Source organism: Melanostigma gelatinosum (genome assembly GCF_949748355.1).
Source record: "Melanostigma gelatinosum genome assembly, chromosome: 15".
Lineage (NCBI taxonomy): Eukaryota > Metazoa > Chordata > Actinopteri > Perciformes > Zoarcidae > Melanostigma > Melanostigma gelatinosum.
This window is the reverse complement of record NC_136648.1, coordinates 23,037,495-23,060,528: the sequence shown is the minus strand read 5'-3', so window position 1 is coordinate 23,060,528 and position 23,034 is coordinate 23,037,495. Positions and strand designations below refer to the sequence as shown.

General features: G+C 42.3%; 1 protein-coding gene across 1 annotated transcript in view; it reads left to right on the top strand.

Annotated features, from left to right (window-relative positions):
- LOC306788787 (uncharacterized protein) overlaps positions 1-21,668 on the top strand; it is a 121,367-nt gene extending 99,699 nt beyond the window's left edge. The window contains exons 10-17 of the mRNA XM_079284442.1: positions 410-469; positions 4,276-4,517; positions 6,279-6,338; positions 16,994-17,086; positions 20,265-20,346; positions 20,442-20,551; positions 20,698-20,887; positions 21,544-21,668. Of these exons, the coding sequence (XP_079140568.1) occupies positions 410-469; positions 4,276-4,517; positions 6,279-6,338; positions 16,994-17,086; positions 20,265-20,346; positions 20,442-20,551; positions 20,698-20,887; positions 21,544-21,548 (842 nt within the window). The 3' untranslated portion in view covers positions 21,549-21,668. The remainder of the gene's footprint in view (positions 1-409; positions 470-4,275; positions 4,518-6,278; positions 6,339-16,993; positions 17,087-20,264; positions 20,347-20,441; positions 20,552-20,697; positions 20,888-21,543) is intronic.
- The last annotated feature ends 1,366 nt before the right edge of the window (positions 21,669-23,034 follow it).

Here is a 23,034-nt window from a genome sequence, read left to right as displayed (position 1 = left end):
ATATCACCCTTTGAGAGCTGCACAGTTTATTTTGGTCACAGCTTATACATTTGTTACGGCGAATATATAGCATTCATTTGGAGTTGTGTGTTCGACCGCCACAGAATAGTAGACTCTGTTTTGGTCCATAGAAAAACATCTGGCTCTTTCACTGCGTAATGTTCGTTTCTTCACCAGTTAATCTCGAGCTTTGTCTGTCTGCTGATAAGTGAGTAAACTGTAAGGGTGATACACCTGGTTATACACAGTGTAAGTACATTTTTAGTCAATCCTGGTACTTGTCCAAACACCAGCAGTGTAGCTACGTGAGACCTACTTTAGATCCTGTTGTAGTAGATTGTGGAGTGTGTAGGTATTTGGTGAAGAGTACCAGTGTGATGTGTCACTACGCTGTGTTTCCTGCTTACAGCAAACAAGACTGACAAGACTGACAACAAGACGGGAGAGACCAAGAAACCCAAGACTACAGGTAAGAAAACCAGAAGAAATAAGAAAGAGAGTTCAGGAACACCATTTCTAAATGTCACTAGAATAAAATCAAGAGTATAGATAGTAATGTGTTCATGGTAGAGTCAAAGCTGCTTCAAGCAGCTCAAAGCTGGGCAGACAGAACCTGTGACTGCTCACACGTACGGATCCAGACCATCTTCCTCTTAAAAACACACTCTGCTGAGTGCGTAACATACTTAACTTACTAGCTTATTTAACTTATTTCACAAAGTGAAATGGTTACGTACATAACCTATGTTGCATAACAAACGTAGTTTATTGATCTTTTCCTAAACCTTACCATGTAGTTAGTGACCGTTTCACAGCGTGCTCCTGTCGCTGGGACTCTCCAACAGACACATATACTGTACGTTTAGGTACGAGGACGAGTTGTTCGGATCGATTGACTGGTCACAATGTAAACGAGATGAAAAGCGTTATCTGTAGGAAAGTAAGAAAACGTCACAGAGATTCAGACGATGTGGTCTGTCTGTTCTGCAGCCAAGTCTAGTTTTATGTTGCAGCAGTCTTTAGACTACAGTTTTATCCACAATGTGTGAAATAAAACAGGCTCCTGACAGTTGATAACAGATCAACAGCAGGCCTCCTCAAACAGCACATCAGATGACAGGCGAGCTGGCAAAAACACAATTTGCTCAGTGTCTGCCCGGCTTTATGATGAAAATAGAAATACACTTTTTGTACAAGAGATATGGCTCAAAGTGCTTTACAAAAAAATATATAATTGCCACACCTTTCAACAAGGGCAAATTCACAATAAAATGAAATCATAAAAAAATGTAGAAAGAAGTAGATAATAAATCATATAAGAGAAATTAAAAACACAAAACCATTAAGAGTAATACAAATGAAAGGATTAGTAAAAAAATAAATAATAATCAAATATTGGTTTTCAGCTGTTGTTCAGAAATGATCTCAGAGCCGTTATCTTCTGGAAGGATATTCCAGCATAGCTAAAATAAAGGTGCACTGCCCATCTTCTTGTGTGTTCATCTGTGTGGGTTTAAAAACCCAGCAGTAGAGGATCTGAGTGCCCGTGAAGGATTATAAAACAACAATGATTCTGAAATATAAGCCGTTAAACCATTAAAGAGCTTCAAAAAGGAGTAAGAAAGCCCTTAGTTCTGTTCTAACAGATACTGGAGCCAATGGAGTGGAGCGTCACTCGGGGTAATGTGCTCTCTCTTCCTTGTGCAAGCAGATGACCTTTGGTCATTTTGGTTCTTTTGAAGATGTGGCTCTGAATTCCACTCAAGCTTTATTCCTAAACATTTACAGACCGCCTAAATACTGTGCAACCTTCTTTGATGAGTTTACTGAACTGCTGTCTGTAATCTGTATTGATTTTGACTGTGTTGTTATTGTTGGTGATTTTAATATCCATGTTGATAATCCCCAGGACAGAGAGTCTATAGAACTATGTGGTGTCCTTGATAACTATGATCTGACTCAGCATGTGACAGGACCCACCCACAACAGGGGGCACACTCTGGACCTAATCATCACCAAAGGTGTAAACATTTCCAAGGTTGCTGTGACTGATGTTGCACTCTCTGACCATTTCTGTGTTTTCTTTGAGAGTGCAATCTCCTTGCACACAAATGTCCAAACCAAGGTTGTGACAAAGCGTTACATCTCTGAAAACACCAGTGAACTATTTATTCAAAAGTTCTCCTCCACACCAGCCCTCTCTTGCCTCTCAGTCAATGAGCTTGTAGATGGCTTCAATTTTAAAGTTAAAAATATTATTGATGCCATTGCACCCACTAAAGTGAAGGTTGTCTCGGGTAAGCAAAGATCTCCTTGGAGAAATGCTACGCTGGTCAAAATAGAGAAACGAGAGTGTCGGAAAGCTGAGCGCAGGTGGCGAAAAACTAATCTCCAGGTTCACTGTGACATCTATAAAGAGAGACTTCGCAAATATAATTTGGAACTTAGAAATGCAAGGCAGTCATTCTTCTCTGACATCATAACCAAAAACAAGAACAATACACGCGCCTTATTTGCTACTGTCGACAGGCTAACAAACCCTCCAGTGTCGGTAGCTGCTGAACTCCAATCCACCTGGGCATGCAATCAATTTGCCTCCTTTTTTACTGACAAAATTCTGAAAATTAGACAAGCAGTCAGTGCCTCCACACCAACCACAGGATATGTGTTGTCCCGATCTCTGAATAACATCCATTCAAATATCATGATACAATTTCATTCAATCGACCGTAGAAGCCTAGAAGACATTATACAACATCTGAAGTCATCCTCCTGCTGCTTGGATATTCTACCAACACACTTTTTCAAAAATATTTCAAACTGCATGACCACTGATCTTTTACAAATTGTAAACACATCCCTTCTCTCAGGTGTCTTCCCACAAGCCATAAAAACTGCAGTTATTAAACCACTCCTAAAGAAGGCTAGTTTAGACTCCGCAACGATGAAAAATTATAGGCCAATATCAAACCTCCCATTTTTAAGTAAAATAATTGAAAAAGCGGTTTTCCAACAGCTGACCAACTTCTTGACCGTAAATAACTGCTTTGATGTTTTCCAGTCAGGCTTTCGACAGCACCACAGCACTGAAACTGCTCTTGTTAAGGTTTTCAACGACATCCACTTAAACATAGACAATGGCAGAAGTTCAGTCTTAGTCTTACTAGATCTCAGTGCTGCATTCGACACGGTCGACCATGCCATACTCCTAGAAAGACTAAAAATCTGGGTGGGACTCTCTGGCACAGCACTTAACTGGTTTGAATCCTACTTGAAGGACCGAGAATACTTTGTGTCTGTAGCTGATTACACATCAGAGCTGACTAAAATGACATGTGGTGTTCCCCAAGGTTCAATACTGGGGCCTCTTCTGTGTGTTTACAGGTCTCTGTAAAAAGTCCGTCAGAAAGCTGCAGCTGATTCAGAACGCTGCAGCTCGAGTCCTCACTAAGACCAGGAGGGTGGATCACATCACCCCAGTTCTGATGTCTTTGCACTGGCTTCCTGTCCAACAAAGAATTGACTTTAAAATCCTGCTGTTGGTTTACAAAGCACTGAATGGTTTAGGGCCAAAATACATCTCTGATCTGCTGCTACCTTATGAACCATCCCGACCCCTCAGGTCGTCTGGGACCGGTCTACTTTCTGTTCCCAGAGTCAGAACTAAACATGGAGAAGCAGCGTTCAGTTTTTCTGCTCCACATATCTGGAACAAAGTCCCGGAAAGCTGCAGGTCTGCTGAGACCCTCAGCTCATTTAAATCAAGATTGAAGACTTTTCTGTTTGCTGCTGCCTTTAATTGAACCACATTCAATTAATATATTGATCAATTTCCTGCATTGCTGCATTTTATTTCTTACACAGTTTTTTATGTTTTAATGAATGTTCTTAATTGTTTTTAAATCTCCTTTTCTTTTGCCTTATGTTTTGATGCTTTCAATGGTTTTATGTGAAGCACTTTGAATTATCTTGTTGTTGAAATGTGCTATACAAATAAACTTGCCTTGTGTTGTTTGAACATCTCACAGTACAAGTGGAGTTCTTTCAATTCAACTGTTTGACAAGACCAACAAAATGAACACTCCAATGATCTGATCTATTTCAATGAGATTCCAGCATCTTTATAGGAACAATGTGGGATTCTTACTGCCTCATTATACCAATATCCATTTCACTGGTCATTGATGTGTTGCATTGCATGAAAGCATGTGTTGATCAATATCTGTACCTCAGTGATCAATACTAAGACCACAGGCTCCTCTTCTCTTCCTGCAGCCAGTCCTCGCCCGGCCTCCACCACCACTCCTGCCGCCTCCACTAACGGCGAAGCCTCTCACCGCCGCCGCGTCATCACTAAGCCCCCCGTGCCCAAGCAGACCCCGATGGAGAAGAAGCCGCCGGTGCCCCGTGCTCCTCGAACCCCCCGGCCCATCAACGCTCCCACACCCGACCTGAAGAACATCCGCTCCAAGATCGGGTCCATCGACAACATCAAGTACCAGCCCGGTGGAGGAAAGGTAGGAAAAAAGCAGATGTACACAAGAAGAGTTCATGAATAGTAAACCGGGAAGAAACGGTCACGGCTCCTGAGTGACTGTCTTGTATCAGGTTGGTTTGTAAGTCTGAGCTGTACATCATGAGAACATGTTTTACTCTGGGACTCAGTCGGCCCAAGAGACGTTTAATGTCGAATCTCAACTCCTTAGGAATATTAGCCTGCTAGCTCGCGCAGAAGTATTGCTGCTGCCCCTTCAACTTTAATAATGTCACTATTTAATAATCAGAACATTATGTGACAAAATAATCATAAATACTATTTAATGACAAGCAACTGTGCTGTGTGACTGTGTACAACTACATCTAAATGAATGAACACAGAGGACACAAACACATCTGAGACTATGGAAGATTTAAAATGACTGAATTAAAACAATCCAAAGACAAAAAAACACTCATGGTTAAATGTATTTCCTGTATGCATTTACTGTGTTCTTGTTAAAGGGATACTTTGCATTTTTGGAAAGTATTACTACAGTGGATGGACTTTGTAGAAACAGACAGGAGCACGAGCACGGGAGCAAAGAGATGTACTGCTGTGGACGAATTTTAGACACCTAAAATAATCAATAACAGTTTAAGTGTACGCTGTATTTAGAATATTTTCACCTCTTTAACTTGCTGTCAGATGGACCTTTTCAGATTACTTTGACAAAAGCAGTCATTGTACCTCACTGAGCACTAAAGCTGCTGGTCTACCACTGCCTCCATCTGTTCTGTTCTATTCACCAAATCACACAAGGATGTATTCTAAATACATTATATATATACACGATCGCACTGGGCCAGTTAAAGTGAGATCAGTGCAGAGAAGGAGCCGCAGTTGCCTCCCCTAATTGTGTCTGTGAAATTGGCCTGACCTCGTGTTTTCCTTCACTCAACAGGGAAATCTTGTCTCTGGTTGTCTGCATCAAACTGTAATATATTTTTGGGCACCGTTCACTCTATTTCAGGCAGGTGTGCTGTGTTTTGCAGGTCCGTCCCTTGTCGTACCTTCCCCTTCAAACGCAGGCTCCCACTCTTTTTGTCAGTTTTGTCAGAGCAAAGACACACACACACACACACACACACACACACAAACGCGTCGCCGCCATGCATCACAATCAGTGGCACTCAGTCTCTCCAGTGAGACTAATATTGGTTTGTCTGATATGTATTTTAATATGTCCCATTCAACAGGAGCTTAGTGGTCTGACAACCTTTTCATCCCCAGTAATGAAATAATTTGTCTGGTGCTGTTTTCTGCTTGTGTAATTATTCTGACTCTCTTTTGTTTGTGCTGATATTTGAGGCTAGCTCACAAACTGTATCGTGTTGCTGCTCATCTACTGTAATTCATTGTCACGTTCACTGCCACTGGCCGTTATCCATTTGAAATAGAGCATCTGATTGGCAGCTCTACACATACTTGTATGTGTATGTATTTTCCTCCCATTTGATTGGCCCATAATTACTTCTTACGTGTAATTGGTGCTAGTAATGATTCATACACCCACACATTTAGCCAAGTAAATTTGATCTTTTTGATCCATGCTGTTATTCTCCAAACAATCACGTGCCTCCCTTTTGATTGGCCGTAATGATTAATCTGATTGGTCCAGCTGCTAACCCATCAGTTCCCGTGTCCACGCCCCTCCACCTGCTCTCCCACTGCTTTGTGTTTTGGCGTGTGGGTGCTTGGAGGTTGTATTGACCAGGTGGGGTGTTGTTGTCTTTTCCAGGTCTCCTCCACCCCGAACAACAAGGCATCAGACCCCGCCACCCCCGCCGCCAAGGCCAGAGTGAGTCCCAACCATCTGCACCCTCACAACTCTCACAAACACACACACACACACACACATCCTCCCTCTGCATTCACCACATGCACCATCCACACCCTCGCTGATTATATCTGTTGACACCACCAAGAGCGAAGTAAATATCAGTGGTTTCATTATGAATATTGTTACCAAACAAAAGCTTTCTTAAAAGCGGCATCACTGTTCATATGACATGACCAAATACAATCTCAATCTAAAAGTCTTTGGTCCACAAAGGTGTTTGTGGGTATTATTCTGTGTAACCTTAGTTTAAAGGGACAGTGTGTAGGATTTAGTGGCATCTCGTGGTGAGGCTGGAGACTGCAACCAACTGAATACACCTGCGCTTGCTCACTCCTCCCTTTCCAAGTGTGTCGGAGAACTACCATTAAAGGTTATGAATATTATATTCCATTTCTGCTAATGGATTTCCCAAAATCCTACACACTGGTCCTTTAATACATTCATGAACAAAAGCAAGAAAACACAAACATGTATTCTAACAAGAGACTGTGCTCTTACCTTGTGATAAAACATTAAAATGTTCTTTTGCGACGTGGCTCACTGGGTTAAGAGGGTCGTCTGGGAACCGGAAGGTCAACGGTTCGATCCCCAACTGGGACGTGTCGAAGTGTACCTGAGCAATACACTGAACCCCCGGCTCCCCGGGCGCCGATCAATGGCAGCCCACTGCTCCCTATATACAGGGATGGGTTAAATGCAGTAGTCAAATTTCGTGTATGTGTAAAAAATGTATATGACAATAAAAATGGTTTCTCTCTTTAAAAATCAGTTTCATGTGAGGAGAAAATAAAGATTCAAAGTAACCAAACTGTGCCAGTAATACTGTCAGCTAATATTTATGGGGTCAGATCAGTCTCAATAATCACAAATGCACATAAAGATTCACAAATGTGCACACAACAATTCACAAATATATTCGATTTACAAATGCACGCAGAATGATTCACAAATACATTCCAATGCACAAATAAATAAATTACGATTTATATAAATGTAAAAAAAAAAATCACAAATATATTTCTGTATTTGTAAGTATTTCTGTGTGGATTTTTTATATTTGTTTGTGGATTTGTATGTATTTATTTGTGGATCACACTGCATTTATTTGCAGATCGCTACACGTATATTTGTGGGATTATTGAGACTCCCCTGACGTGGCTCGATTCACAAATGCGTTTTTTCAACACTCTTTTTCAACCAATCACATGAGCGCAGCTCCCCCCTCCCCTCCCCACGAGGCTGCCAGGCGTTAGAGTTACGTAATTTGCGGAAGCGACAGGGGACGCTCAAAGGCACTTCCTCAAAAAAAGTTGGATACAAATTGTATATATATATATATCTATATATATATATATATATATATATATATATATATATATATATATATATATATATATATATATAGATATATATATATAGATATATATATATAGATATATATATCTATATATCTATATATATATATCTATATATCTATATATATATATATATATATATATATATATATATATATAGATATATATATATAGATATATATATATAGATATATATATATATATATATATATAGATATATATATATATATATATATAAATAGGTTATATGGGTTGCTATCATTCTAAACAGTACAATGCATATTATCCATGTTTACAATTTGCATTCCTTCAGTCTGCATGAAAGTGTGTATCGTTGCCATGGCAACAAGTACCAATTGATGTTAGCCTATATTAGCTTGCTAATGAAAACGAGTAGCCATACTATTACAATTCGGCCTTTTTTTTACTAAACTAATTACAACTACCAACAGTCATACCTTCAAGGCCCTTAATGATTTGTCACATAATGTCAAATAACGACAAATAAAGGCTAAACTACCTCTGACCCGCACCAAAACGGTGGCGCTTGCAACAGGAAGTGCCTTTGAGCGTCCCCTGTCGCTTCCGCAAATTACGTAACTCTAACGCCTGGCAGCCTCGTGGGGAGGGGAGGGGGGAGCTGCGCTCATGTGATTGGTTGAAAGAGTGTTGAAAAAACGCATTTGTGAATCGAGCCACGTCAGGGGAGTCTCAATAATCCCACAAATATACGTGTAGCGATCTGCAAATAAATACATACAAATCCACAAACAAATATAAAAAATCCACACAGAAATACTTACAAATGCAGAAATATGTGGGTTTTTTTTACATTTATATAAATCGTAATTTATTTATTTGTGCATTAGAATGTATTTGTGAATCATTCTGCGTGCATTTGTAAATCGAATATATTTGTGAATTGTTGTGTGCGCATTTGTGGCTCTTTGTGTGCATTTGTGATCATTGAGACTGATCTGACCCCATAAATATTAGCTGAACATGGCAGTTTAATACCAACGGTATATGCATGTTCCTGGTTTTTTTACAAGCCCCTTAAAGTCTATTTGCCGTACAAGGAGCATCAGTCAGTGTCTATCTTGAACATTAAAACCATATAAAATGAAGTGAGTTTGATAGCAGCAGTGTCATGATGCGTAGCTAATTGGTTCTGGCAGCTCCTAATACCATTCTGCTTTTACTGCACCTGGTGGCACCCAGAGACACTCACCTACACAGAGACACCGTCCCCTCATACATGATAAACTCTGATGCTGTTTTGCAGCTTAGCCCTACCGCTCCTCTTGTACTTGCAAAGTGTCTCTTTTTCCACAGCAGATTTCAGTATCATAGAGACTCAATCAGAACTCAACGACTTCTTTTCATTCACACTTTCATTTCAATTCATATACGTTAAATACATTTGTCTAACTTCACCAGTATCGTCATTTACACATCCCTATATTTCAACACTTTCCAAAGGACACCCCAGCGGGGAATGATGACCCATTGTACTAAATGAAACTGATTGAAGCAGCAGCTGTGAGAAGATAAGGTAGAACTTTATATCAATCCCCAGGGAAAGTGCAGCAGTTGCAGAAAAAAGAAAGAAAAAATCCAAGTATAAAGTGCTAATATGAAATAAATCCAGAATATGTACAATGCCAAAAATATGGGTACAGAGATGGGGAGTAGCATATATGTATGTATCATGTAAAATCTGAAGAACAGGTAAGTGTGTAGGGTTCAGAATGTCCCTGATTATGTCCATGATATTGCACATCACGTCCCGTAAACCTGCTGTAATGATTGTAATCCAGAGAGAAAGAGAGTCCCAGCTGAAACGTCTCTCTGCATGAGACAGATGAGTTTGACTGGATGTCCTGTGGCGGTAACAGTTTAGGCTGAAGGTGCATGAGCAGCACATGAAGTGGAGACCTTTGTGACTCTCGTGGAGAGGGTGAGAGTCACTGTCCATGATGCAGAGCATCCTCCTCTCTAACACTGAAGAACCCAGCTCCACTGCCTGGACAGAGCCAGCCTTCCTGATTACGGTAGCTTGTTGGTTCTGTTAGAGCAGGGATTCCCAAAGTGGGGTGCGCGCACCCCTGGGGGTGCGCGAGCTGCCTCTAGGGGGTGCGCGGGAGGAAAAGTGTAATGGCCGTCTGATGGTGTAATAATTTTAAATATAAAAAAAAAATGTAATTTTAATTTAAAAACTGTCAGGTGGGACATCTGAAGCTATCAGTCGTAAAAGAGGAGAGGGACAGAGAGAGAGAGGAATCAGAGGCGAGGGGAACTGAGAGGTGCGTTATTGGGGAGAGACCGGGAGAAGAAATCGAGCCAGAGTCAGAGGAAGATGAGACGGAGGAGACCGAAAAGGAGGAAGGGATAGCACAGACACATCGGGAGCACATCGGCCCATCGCGGAGTCAAGGTGAAAAAAGAGGAAACGAGAGTGAGCATCAGACTGGGAAAAAAAGAGGAAATATGATGAAAAGTATCTGTCTGGGCTTCACTTGGATTGGCAACGCAGATTCCCCAAAGCCACAGTGTGTGGTGTGCAGTGAGGTTCTGGCTAACAGTCTGAAGCTCTTATTTACGTCGCCACCTGAACACCAAGCATGCCAGTGCAAGTCAAAAGCCCCTTACATTGTTTATATCGAAATTGGAGGAGTTACAAAACAGCCAAAAACAACTGGAGTCTCATTCATGTGTTGGGTCTATAAATGACGCACTACGGGCTTCATATCTGGTTACAGAATAGCGAGAAAGGGGCTACCGCACACAATCACTGAAGACGTGAGCTTGCCAGCTGCCAGAGAGATGGTGGAATGTATGATTGGGGAGAAAGAAGCAAAAAAGTTGGACATGATCCCGGTGTCCAACAACACTGTGTCGCGCCGCATCGATGCTTTGTCCGAAGACATCCTGGCTACATTACTCATTAATTGTAAATTAAATGTGATAATCTGCCTCTGAGCCTGTGCGTGTGTCCTCGCATCCGTATTGCTCTTTAAAAGTGACGCCTTGTGTCACTGAAAGTTATTGAAACTTTGTTGCAGTGTTTCAGGGCGTTTTCACACCTTCAGTTCGTTTGCTTTGTTACAGTTGCTCCTTTGTTCGGTTTGTGTTCACACTGCAACATTTAACAGCGGACTAAATCTTGTAAACAAATGCCACGCGCGAGCAAACTGTTCTCTCATTGGTCCGATTCTTATGCGGCTATGAAGGCTTAAAAGGCTCTGTTGCTTCTTTTTTTTTTTTTTTATTAAGGGGGGGGGGTGCGCGAACCCGGTCGGGATGTAGAAGGGGGTGCGCGGCCTAAAAAGTTTGGGAACCGCTGTGTTAGAGAGTAGCACTGGCTACCACAGACTGGTAGAACGTCCTCAGGATGGTGTTGCAGAAAGTGTTGCAAAAAGTAGCTTGGTGCCCAGGTGAACTCCCAGGTACTTGTAGTCCTGCACAGTGTCTACCTCTGTCCCCCCGGATGGAAATCTGCCTGCTGAAGTGAACCACCAACTCTTCCATCTTGCCAGTGTGACGCTGCAGGTGGTTCAGCTCACACCGCTCAACAAAGGAGTCCACTGCTCCCCTGTCCTCTGCCTCCTCCCCTTCACCGATGCAGCCCACAATTGCAGAGTCATCGCAGAGACTTCTGCAGGTTTCAAGGCTTGGATTTGTATCTGGAGTGTTTGAGGTGTAGAGGGTGAACAGACATGTTGATAAACCGTGTCGCTCGCCACAGTGTCGGCCGTGCAGTCTAAACTAAATGCCAGCCCAAATGATGTCACTGTAAAACACACAAATGACTTCTACATGCCTTTTGCACCAGTCTACATGCTCCATCAGCAATCAACAATCACTTCATTCAGGCTGAACGAAATGATTGGACTTATTACAGACAATCAAAGATACCAGATATCTTTATTTTTTTGTCAGAGCATTTGACTTATTGACTGCTGTCAGGAAATAAAAAGAATTACGACAAAAACTGTTTTTGAAGATTACCAACCCTAGCTTTGAGTCATGAATGATGTCATACATTTGAAATATCATTGTTTAAAGTCTAACTGGCTGTGTGGAGCTACGTAGATTGCTGGTCTGTGTGTCCATGAAGCTGAGCACTTTTTCTCTCAACTGCGTCCAAGACCAACCAATGACAAAGGAAGCTGCCAGTTGCAGATTTGTCCACCACACAGGACGACACATCACTGGTTGCAGACGATGTGCACGATGTGCATGAGGAGTGCACAAAGCACATAGGCACAAAAGTTATCCTGAGAAGGACCTTATGAGTGAACTGGCCGGGTGTAGTCATCAGACGTGTGACACTCTATGAAATATGGTCACCTCTCCCTGGTTTACTTTCACTTGGTTCTGTTTCTTCACATGCACAATAATAATATGGGGAAACATGTTCAGCATGCCGCTGCCTCCCTTTTTTGCATGAGCAACATTCCTCACTAAAATTGAGGAGACATTATAAACAAGAACCTAGGAGCTACAGGTGTGTGTGTGTGTGTGTGCGTGTGTGCGTGTGTGCGTGTGTGCGTGCGTGCGTGCGTGCGTGCGTGCGTGCGTGCGTGCGTGCGTGCGTGCGTGCGTGCGCAATCATGCGTTAAGCGCACGTGTGCTAACTGCTCAGTGACTCATCCTTTGCTGGTGCCACCTGCGTCATCATGCCATTTTCATCCTGGAGAAAGAGACTGAGACAGAGACGGAGAGAATGGAGGAAGGCGTCTATAGTCTGCAGGGTTTTTTACGATACAACCACCGAGGCAAAGAAACCAATACCACAACACAATGGGGAGAGCTTATGTTAGTGTGGGAGAGGGGTGGAGTGAGTCCCTCTCAGTGGTAGAATAATACAAACAACTGACCATTGCATGAATGTGAGCTTATTTGATTAAAGCAGTACATCAAGTTCCTGAGAAAATGAGCCATTAAAATAGCCATCGGGGAGGAGAATAGAGGGACTAACATGTCCCTGGTAGGTTAATAGTTTCAATCCTGCATGCTGACTCCTCATTGTCGGTAATGTTGAGTGGCAGTAAGCAACTATCATTATGTCAAAAGTGAGATCATGGATGATGCGTATTAAAGATGATAGTGGGGTGTCGTAGTCCTTTACTCCTTTTGTTGGGACTGAATCCAAAATTCTTCTCAAGTGGGATACACCTAACTCCAAACCTCTTGACTCTCACAGATCTTATGGTTCACTGTTTTTACACTCTAGCTTGGGCTGAAAATAGCATCAAATCAAGGAAAGTAGCTGTCAGCCTCAACGTGATCTCACCCTGTTATGAGATAGAATATTAAATTTTATCATATTTTGCTGCTTGGCCAGAAGCACTCGCATGTCACTTTAATGACAGCATAGTATCTTGACACTGAAGGTTTGTGCGTTGTAAAGCATTAACATTGCAGCGTATGGTTAACATTTTGAAACGGTTGTGGTTAACATTGTAATGCGTGGTTAACATTGTGAAACGGTTGTGGTTAACGTTGTAACGCGTGGTTAACATTGTGAAACGGTTGTGGTTAACGTTGTAACGCGTGGTTAACATTGTGAAACGGTTGTGGTTAACATTGTAATGCGTGGTTAACATTGTGAAACGGTTGTGGTTAACGTTGTAACGCGTGGTTAACATTGTGAAACGGTTGTGGTTAAAATTGTAATGCATGGTTAACATTGTGAAACGGTTGTGGTTAACGTTGTAACGCGTGGTTAACATTGTGAAACGGTTGTGGTTAACGTTGTAACGCGTGGTTAACATTGTGAAACGGTTGTGGTTAACGTTGTAACGCGTGGTTAACATTGTGAAACGGTTGTGGTTAACGTTGTAACGCGTGGTTAACATTGTGAAACGGTTGTGGTTAACATTGTAACGCGTGGTTAACATTGTGAAACGGTTGTGGTTAACATTGTAACGCGTGGTTAACATTGTGAAACGGTTGTGGTTAACGTTGTAACGCGTGGTTAACATTGTGAAACGGTTGTGGTTAACGTTGTAACGCATGGTTAACATTGTGAAACGGTTGTAGTTAATGTTGTAACGCGTGGTTAACATTGTGAAACGGTTGTAGTTAATGTTGTAACGCATGGTTAACATTGTGAAACGGTTGTGGTTAATGTTGTAATGCGTGGTTAACATTGTGAAACGGTTGTGGTTAACGTTGTAACGCGTGGTTAACATTGTGAAGCGGTTGTGGTTAACGTTGTAACGCGTGGTTAACATTCTGAAACGGTTGTGGTTAACGTTGTAACGCGTGGTTAACATTGTGAAACGGTAGTTACGTTGTAGTTACTTAAAAGCTCGGTGCGTCTCATACTGTTCTGAAGGGTAGCTTGTGTGTCGGTATCAAGATGCCAACACTTTCTGATTCACGCTTCAGATCTCTTGTTGTGAAAACAGACACCAATCCACATTTATCTCAAGTGCATCGGCACTGCTGAACTGCAAATCATCTTCATCCTACTGGCCACTTGATTTGTATTTATCAATATTAATGGTGTCCCTTTGAAACCTGAGATGCTGATTCATTAGGGCCCGAGCAACCGACGTCGGGCCAGCGAAGGCCCAATTGAAATTGTACTTGTTTGGGTAAACGTACGCATGGTAGGAGGACTTGCCATGCATGAAAACTCACCAAATGTTGGGGACTTGTCAAGCCTGGTGAAAATAGCCATCTGAAAAAAATGCATCTTTCTGTGTAAAACAAATGGCTCTCTAGCGCCCCCTACAAGTCGGACCGGCGACGCCCCTCGGCCAGTATGTCAGATTTCCTTGAAATGTCCAAATCCGCTACATCTAAAAAAAAAAAAGCCTCTCAGACCCCTAAGCTCCGCCTACTTAGATTTTACGCCATCTTGAATTTAGTGCAAAACCCATTTTTGCGAACTCCTCCTACACGCTGGGTCCGATTTCTATATAATTTGTTGTGGATCATTAATGGACCTATATCATCTAAAGTTATCAAAAGCTTTTTTATATATCTTAGCGTTTACAAGGTACGGACCAATGAACTTCTTAGGGGCGTGGCATATCAATAGACATAACTTCTCAACCATTTGTCCTAAATTCCCAAAATGTTCAGCATATGTGCACATCGCATCCCGTAACAAACCCTCAGAATGTTTTTGCATTCGACCACTAGCGAAGTTCTGTTTTTTGGCACTTTTCAGCCTTCGTACTTTAACTGATGGTTTAGCTGATGGTTTAGTGGGTTGGGATGCTCAAAAACTCATGGAACTTTGTACATGTGTCACAGGTCATAGGAAGAAATAGTTTATGATTTTTTTTGTTGGCCGTTTTAAATTGCCTCTGAAGCACCCCCTACAATATTTCAAAAGAGCAGCCCCAGCGCTACGTTTTGGCTACATATATGAAACTTGGTAGGCACATGTCTCCTATGAAGACTTAAAAAAAAGTCTCTTGGGACAATGCTCCAAACCCCACGGGAAGTCGGCCATTTTAATTTTGTATGAATTTATACAATATTTCGACGATGCAGCCCTCGCAGTATGTTCACTGTATATATGAAATTTAGATGTATAGCATTTGGTAAACAGATGTATCACATGTAGATTTACAAAAAAGCTGGGTCCGATTTCTACAAAATTTGCTGTGGATCATAAGTGGATCTAGATCATCAAAATATATCAAAAGCTTTTTGATATCTCTTTGCGTTTACAAGATATGGACTAATACACTTCTTAGGTGCGTGGAAAAATATCAATACACATAACTTCTCAACCATTTGTTCTAAATTCCCAAAATATTCAGCATATGTGCACATCTCATCCAGTAACATACCCTGATAATTATTTTGCATTCGACCACTAGGGGGCGCTACAGTAAACCTGCGAAGCCTACTGGCTAAAGGAAATGTCTGATGTAACTCAGCTGGACTTGTTCCAAACGGTCCCAAACTTCACATGCTTGATAACACTCATGGCCTGAGGATGTCTACAAGCTAATTTCCCCTAATACTCACAGCGCCACCTACTGGCCAATGGAAATCAGTGTTTTGTGACAAACACCTCCAATTTACATTACTTTTACACCATGTGGTTTACACTTGACACAGAGCAACATAATGCATGTTTGCACGTGTTCTGTAGTGCTAGGCAGCGGATACAGGAAGCATCAGACTATTTGCAAAGCATCATTTCCAGCATCAGGCAATCCACGCGGGATTAAAAACGTCTCGCGCTATCCGACGGTGGCGGACGTTCTTGGACGATCAGGCCAGAGTCCCGCCGCCACCCCCGACAGGCTGGAGGATGCGAGGGCCCGTTCATCGCTGCTCGCAGCTTTCATTTATATTGTGTTGTGTTTATACTTTTCTTGGATTTTCTGGCTCTTTTTGGTATCGTTGTGAGATAACCCTTGCTGCGAAATCATTTACCCTGCTTTTAGATGTAAAGTTGAAAATCGAAGTATCAACAACATGGCATTCAACACATCCCACATGAGTTATTTTGGTCATCACATAATACTTAGGTTAACCAATGGGTTGAACTCTCTAAATCTCTATGTATCGCTTAAATCCAGACAATCCTGGCCAACCCATGCATGCAACATGTAGTTTGTGCTTAAGTCATTCTTCATGGCAGAACAACAGGCTGATCCGTATTACGTAGTAGCAACATCTTTTGTCTTCCACAGTATTAGTCGCTTGCAGTCGCTTCTCTGCTTAGAACGGCATGCATTAACACAAAATCACTGACTGTCCCGTGTAATATTCTGTTGCATGTGCTCCGTCTCCCCTTCCACTGTCTGTCCTGTGCTCAGTTTCTGTTACTGATTATGGAAGCATCTGTTGTCATTCAGTCAGTAACCTCCATCTTTTGATATGTCAGCGTTGATTTTTGGTAGGAATTCATCACAAACCTTCCCTTTAAGAATCCGTCCCATCAGCTGCACCCTGTATTTCAACCCGTGATTTCCTTGCATTAGGTCCCTACACCATTTCTACAGTGCCATGTGCTGATAAATTTATCACATGCAGATAATCACCAAACTGGTGTATAGGAGGAATCCTTTGATTTGAATGACAGAACCTCTTCCATACTTACAGAGCAAGGCCACTCTGTATCCTGTTAACTTAAGCTGCCAGCTGATCTGCTCTTCTCTGCTGCTCTTGTCTGTCTGCCTTTCATGCCCTTCTTTCTTTCTTTCTTTCCCTTCTACCTCCTCACTTTCCTGCTTGTGTGTGTGTGTGTGTGTGTGTCTGCCTGCCTGTCTTTAGGTTCAGATAGTGCACAAAAAGCTGGACTTCAGCCATATCACGTCTCGCTGTGGCTCCAAGGACAATATCAAACATGTCCCTGGAGGTGGCAAAGTAAGTACTGCTGGAGCTGGAGGGAGACTCTGGTGAGGGTGGATGCGCATCATATTACGAGCTTATAGACCCTCAATTGCTCAAAAATTGTGATCAATTGAGGATGTACTTTCTTGATCCCAGCCACTAAAAAAGGAATTTGTGTTCCTAGTATGTAATGTTGGTTCACCATGGCTGGAATCATGTTGTATCTCTTACACCCGATTGGGCTGTATTTACCCAGAAGCATAATTTTCAAAGCAACTAAGAATGATTGCACTATAATCAGCGCATTTATGGCTCCTCTCTGTTTGCATTTTGGATTGATTTCACTCAAAGGGACCTGACCACAGGTCTCTCTGCCCACCCTTCCAGATGTTGCTCCCATCTGCTCCAAACACCTGCTGCACTATCATAGTCCGTCTCTGGGCTGCCCTCACAACCACCACTTTGCTGTCTCTCATCAATTAAACCAAATGCAAAAGGGTACACAGGAATCGGCTCATAGTGTCCAAGAATGTGACATCAAATACAACTAGAGGCCGGACCGATGTCACAGTAATAGCAACTGTTAACAGTTTTAAAGCTGTTGGTAACTTTAATGAAAATAACTTTTCATCATAATTGCTCAAACTGTCACTATATACTGACAGTAGTACACCACATAGATAATCTGTGAAAAAAATCAGGTTTCTCTGCCTCCTCTTAGTGCTTCTCATGGCATTTACAAGATTCCACTGCTCGAAGGAAAACAACCAATCAGAGCCCAGGAGTCTCGAACGCAGCTGTTTCGTCCCTTTCCTCATGATCACCAATGCCTCTCAACCCTTTGTACTATTATGCCATGTTCACACCAAACGCATTAATCGCACCATTTGCGCCGCGTTCACTCGCCGGGGACCATTTGTGGTCATTCGTGTAACACGCCGGAGAGGGGGTGTGGCTTATCGCCCTGGAAGCCGTTCAACTGTCCGCCATTTATTTCCGCCACCACCACAGAAAAAATAACCTATTTCTGCTTAGTACGTGTTGTGGAAGTCCCAGAACTAAACGCCGTCTTGTCTGGGTTCATAACTATTTTATCGAGCTGTATTCACTGTGTCTAGCAAGCCACACGTCGGCTGTTTACTACAGCTGTATGAATACAAAATAAACTGTAGTTTCACTGCTATAAACCGATACAAAGGATGCCGAAACAACTACGTAATAATGCCGATTTGTAAAAAGTCTGAATTCATGTTTTGTTAGTTCTCTCTGCAAGACAACAAGCAAATCACTTTTTAAATACTTGTTTTCTTAATGGAGCTCGGATCGATCGGTGCTAGGCTAAGCTAACATTGTAGCAGCTCCAGCAACACTCAAAATAACGTCATCTCGGCAGAAATACGGCAGCGTCTTTGTTGTACCGTATGGTTTACACAAACATTTGTACACACAGTTTGGTCCGGTCTCTACTAATATGAGGAATCGTAGAGCTGTGGGTGAACACAGACGGCTACAGTATTTATTTCAACAATGGCAGGACGTCAGTGGTGACAGGAGGAGTATCTCAACGCTGATGGGCTTCACTCGATTTTTTGAAGTTGAAATATTTCTGTGCATAGACTTTGTATGTGATCTACTCACGCGAATAATTGGCGCCGCGTTTGGTGTGAACGCACCTTTATTGTTATGCAGATGTTCATTTTTATCTTTACTTTGTCTTGCCCATTTTTGTCAATTTTTTTAATTTACATGAGGTATATTTTGGTGTATTGTATTGTTGTTTACATATACATGTAAAAACAACACATGCGCAACACATGTAAAAGTAAATATGAAAGTGGAATACCACATAAATGAAGAATTCCAAAAAGGATATATCAATATTTGTGAATATGAGCTACTCTCTCTGCAAGCCAGAAACCAGAGAAGGAAGTCTCAAACGTGTGATAACATCCAGTATGAAGTGGAGCTGCTCCATAGACAATGAATAGGAGACTGATTGTCTTTCCTTTGTTAACACTCAAATGAGCGCAACTCTTTTCTCCTGATCTCAGTTGTGAAAATGGAGCCATATACAACATTCCCCTGGTGTCATCCATAACATCTTTCCCAATATATTATCTATGAAGTAGTTACAAATGTGGGTTTTTAAACCCTCTAGTATTGGATTTGGGAGATAATTGTTAATGTTAACTGATATTTTTGGACTGTCTTGGACCATAGGAATAACAGGAAGGAATTTTGCAAATGGGTGTAGTTCCCCTTTAAGAGAGTATTCAAGCGACCTGCTGAAAGTGGATTAACATACACACAAACTTTATATATTTGCTCCATACATGTATGTGATAAAAACCTTCTTTGTCCTAAAGTGTGTTCCACATAAAGCCAGCAAATACAAACACAATACACAATCCTGTAAGATAGTAATATCACTCATTGGAATGTACTGCAGTAGGCTGAACACACATACATTTTCACCAATATTAAAATGTTCTGTATTCACTGAAGTCATGGGTGTGTTTCTCAGTCTGAAATGACATCATGAATATTTAGATTAGCTGTTAAGAATTCAAATATTCGTGTTGTATTATAAAATCAGGTGATTAATGTTAGAACCTGTCAAGCAGCCTCTAATGAGGGAGCGCTCGAATGTCAATCAGCCAATCGGAAAGCAATCATGGTTTGTTTGCTAACACAATTTCAACAGCTCTGAGGGTCACAGTTATCCGACTGTCTGTCCTCCTATTCGTCATCACACACATGTATATTTGATTGATCTCATCACACGCTGTCAGACAGGCCACTGCCTCCTAAAATCCATCAGCTGCCTGTGATACTGAACACACACACTCATGATGGGGCGACGGTCTCATAACTGGCTTATTGTGTCCTCCAATTAAAGCCTGTGTTGATTCATAAGCATAGAAGGAGCGCCGTTTACCAGCCTGACAACGCAGCCTGACTAACAGCACAGGTCAAAGTATGCAGCATGGGCAGGTAGTGCAGCATCTGCTGTGTTGTGTCCATTCCCCCACATACACCACCGTATCGTACAGACTGCATCCTCTACTACTGCACCAGGTGCATGTTAATGACTGTGATTTCCGAGAGTGGACAGAGTAGACGCTGAAGTGTAGCTGCATTGCATTGCACAGGATGTGGCCTCTTTGTGAGTTTTGTATGAAGCGGCTACATCGTGATCTCCCCCCCCCAGGTGCAGATCCAGTACAAGAAGGTTGATTTAAGCAAGGTGACGTCCAAATGTGGCTCAAAGGACAACATCAAACATAAGCCAGGTCGGATTTATTACTTCTATTCTCCTCTATTTCATGGTTCTATTTCAGCTCTCATACTAACCTTCTTCCTTTTTATTAATTTTTGTTTATCTCAGGTGGAGGTGATGTGAAGATTGAGTCCCATAAGCTAAACATTAAAGCTAAGTGTAAGATTGGATCCATGGACAACGTGGGGCCAGGCAACGAGCAGACCAACGGACACAAGGTCAAACTCTCACAGTCACTCATTCTATCAGTTACCTTCTCTGGCTCTGCTGACTCACGGTGCATTTACTGGTCGACGCCACAAGATTGTGGGTGTGTGTGTGTGTCTGTGTGTGTGTGTGTGTGTGTGTGTGTGTGTGTTCACAGGAGGAGAAAGCAGAGGAGAAGACATCTTCCCCCCAGAGTGGCGCTCCGACAACAGGACTAACGGGCCTTGCTAAGGCAACAGCACCAGGAGGCGTTGCCAAGGAGAATGGGATGAAGGAGCCTACACCCACTCCTTTTGGGGGAGACGGACTGAGGGAGCATAGCATAGACAAACGCATCACTGAGACAAGTGGGTGTAAACACAGACACACACTATCATAGATAGATATAAACTTTATTCATCCTCAGGGGGAAATTAGTTTGTATAAAGTTTCATATCTAAAAACATTGAAGTGCACGTCTGTGATTGTAGCCAACTGAGTCTGACTGGCTCTGATTGGACAATCGCTGTTTAGGGGTTTAGCAAATACAGACACACGAGACGATAAAGAGATATTGTGCGTGCATGCATCTGATCTCCGCTACGTGTCTGATGGAGAGTGGTGGTAAAAATAGCAGACGCTTTGCTACTAAATTAAATTATGGAGAGACCTACAGACTGAAGATTAGCCGGTCTTAGTGGATAAAGTCATCTCTGGCACTGCAGCCGTCCTCCAGACTCCCTGAGTTCAGAGGGACGACAGACGATGTGGTTTCCAAACTTGGTCTAATTGATAGATGGCTGTAGTGCTAATACAATTAAAACAGGAATGGTTTATAATTTGGTCTATAATTCAGATGAACCTGGTTGCAGACTGCACCAGCCTGTCAGTTAAAGTAACACACCATCTGGCTGGTAGAATTGAGACTCAGAAAGTTTCCTCCCTCGTCTCAGTATCACTTTTCTCTCCTTCCCTTAACTTTTTTTCGTTTTCCTTTCTCAATCCAATTTCTTCCCCCCAACAGATTGAGTCCCAGTGACCAATAGATTTTGGCGGGACACGCATGGCGCTTGTCGACCTGCCAATCGACTGACCAACCAACCTACCACGGCGCAGTCACTTCCCTTTGGCCCCGCCCTTCATCTCGCCCACCGCAGCACCGAACTGACCGATCGCCTCTCTGTGTTTCTCTGGGGGTTTCGCCTGCCGGCTTCCTGCTACCAACCCCTGACCTTTGACCTCTCAACGGTTGACCTTTGGCCCTGCCTACCACAGAGAAGAGCACTTCCTGTTTGTCTGTGTTTCTGTGTGGGGTTCCGCCAGCTTCTCTGCTGATAAAATTCCCTTGTAAGCACTGATTTAGAGGACTTAAACCCCAAATTTAACACCACCACAATAAACCCACTATTGTAGTCAATGCTAACGGAAGTATATTGAACATAGCCAGTCTTAGAATATTTCCACCTATGAGTCTGATACTGTTTTAACACTCTGAGGCTGATCTATGGTCCCTCCTACAGGCCTTCAAAATTCAAAACCACTTTGATCTTCAAACCTTGTTAGCAGACCTTGCTAGCGCTAGCAATTGCCCCACCTCCATTCTTAGTCCATGTCCACTTAGCCCCTGACCACACTAACCAGCTGAAGGCCTGGCAAGTCTGCTTTAAATCAACACATCTACAGTATCTACAGCAATGCACGTTGTCAAGTCAAACATTATCTCCCAATACATCTCTTACATCATTGCACCAGTTTGTCTCACCCAGATGTATGACAACAATGCTTCTTTATCTTCAGCAGTAGCAGCGATCAGCGCAGAGGACATGGGGCTTATGTGGAGTAGAGAGGATACTGTTGGAGACGTTTGGAAACGGATCTGAAGGTGAAGTTCCAAATCAGTGCAGAAAGTCGGATTTTAGGATGTCAGATAATTCCTGGTTTAGGTTTCAAGAAAAGATGCATTCAATGACAGTACAGTACATAAATGTAGAGGCTATAACAAAGCAGAAGGCTTTTGCCACAATTGGAAACATCATTTAATGATGTGATTAGAGCATGAGAATCATCAAGAGGCGAAAAGTGATGGGGCTTCTCTTACCTTGGCTCAAGAAGAATTTGGCACTGAACACAGGTATTTGATCTTGAAGCGGAATGAGTTGGGATCACAGTATCTAACCTTGAAGGGTCTGATCTTGAAAAGGAATATTTAACCCTTTAGAGTAAGTGTTAAACCTTGGAGTTCAACTGCTAGCTGCTGCAGCTTTTAGTCAACATGAATGCGTCAGTACACAGTATACTGAATCTTACTGCGGACAACGTGACCCATCATGTCACACAGGCTGCTGGGTAAAGGCCCGGTCATGCCAACACATCAAATGGCGGGATTTTATCAATTTGTGACAATGGAATCGGCATGATCTGCGATTTAGCTCACGCGGTGTAAGTAAAACTGTGCAAAATTCCGTCCTGGTCACGTGGTCGTAGCAAAAGTCCACAAACTACTGTGGGTGTTACA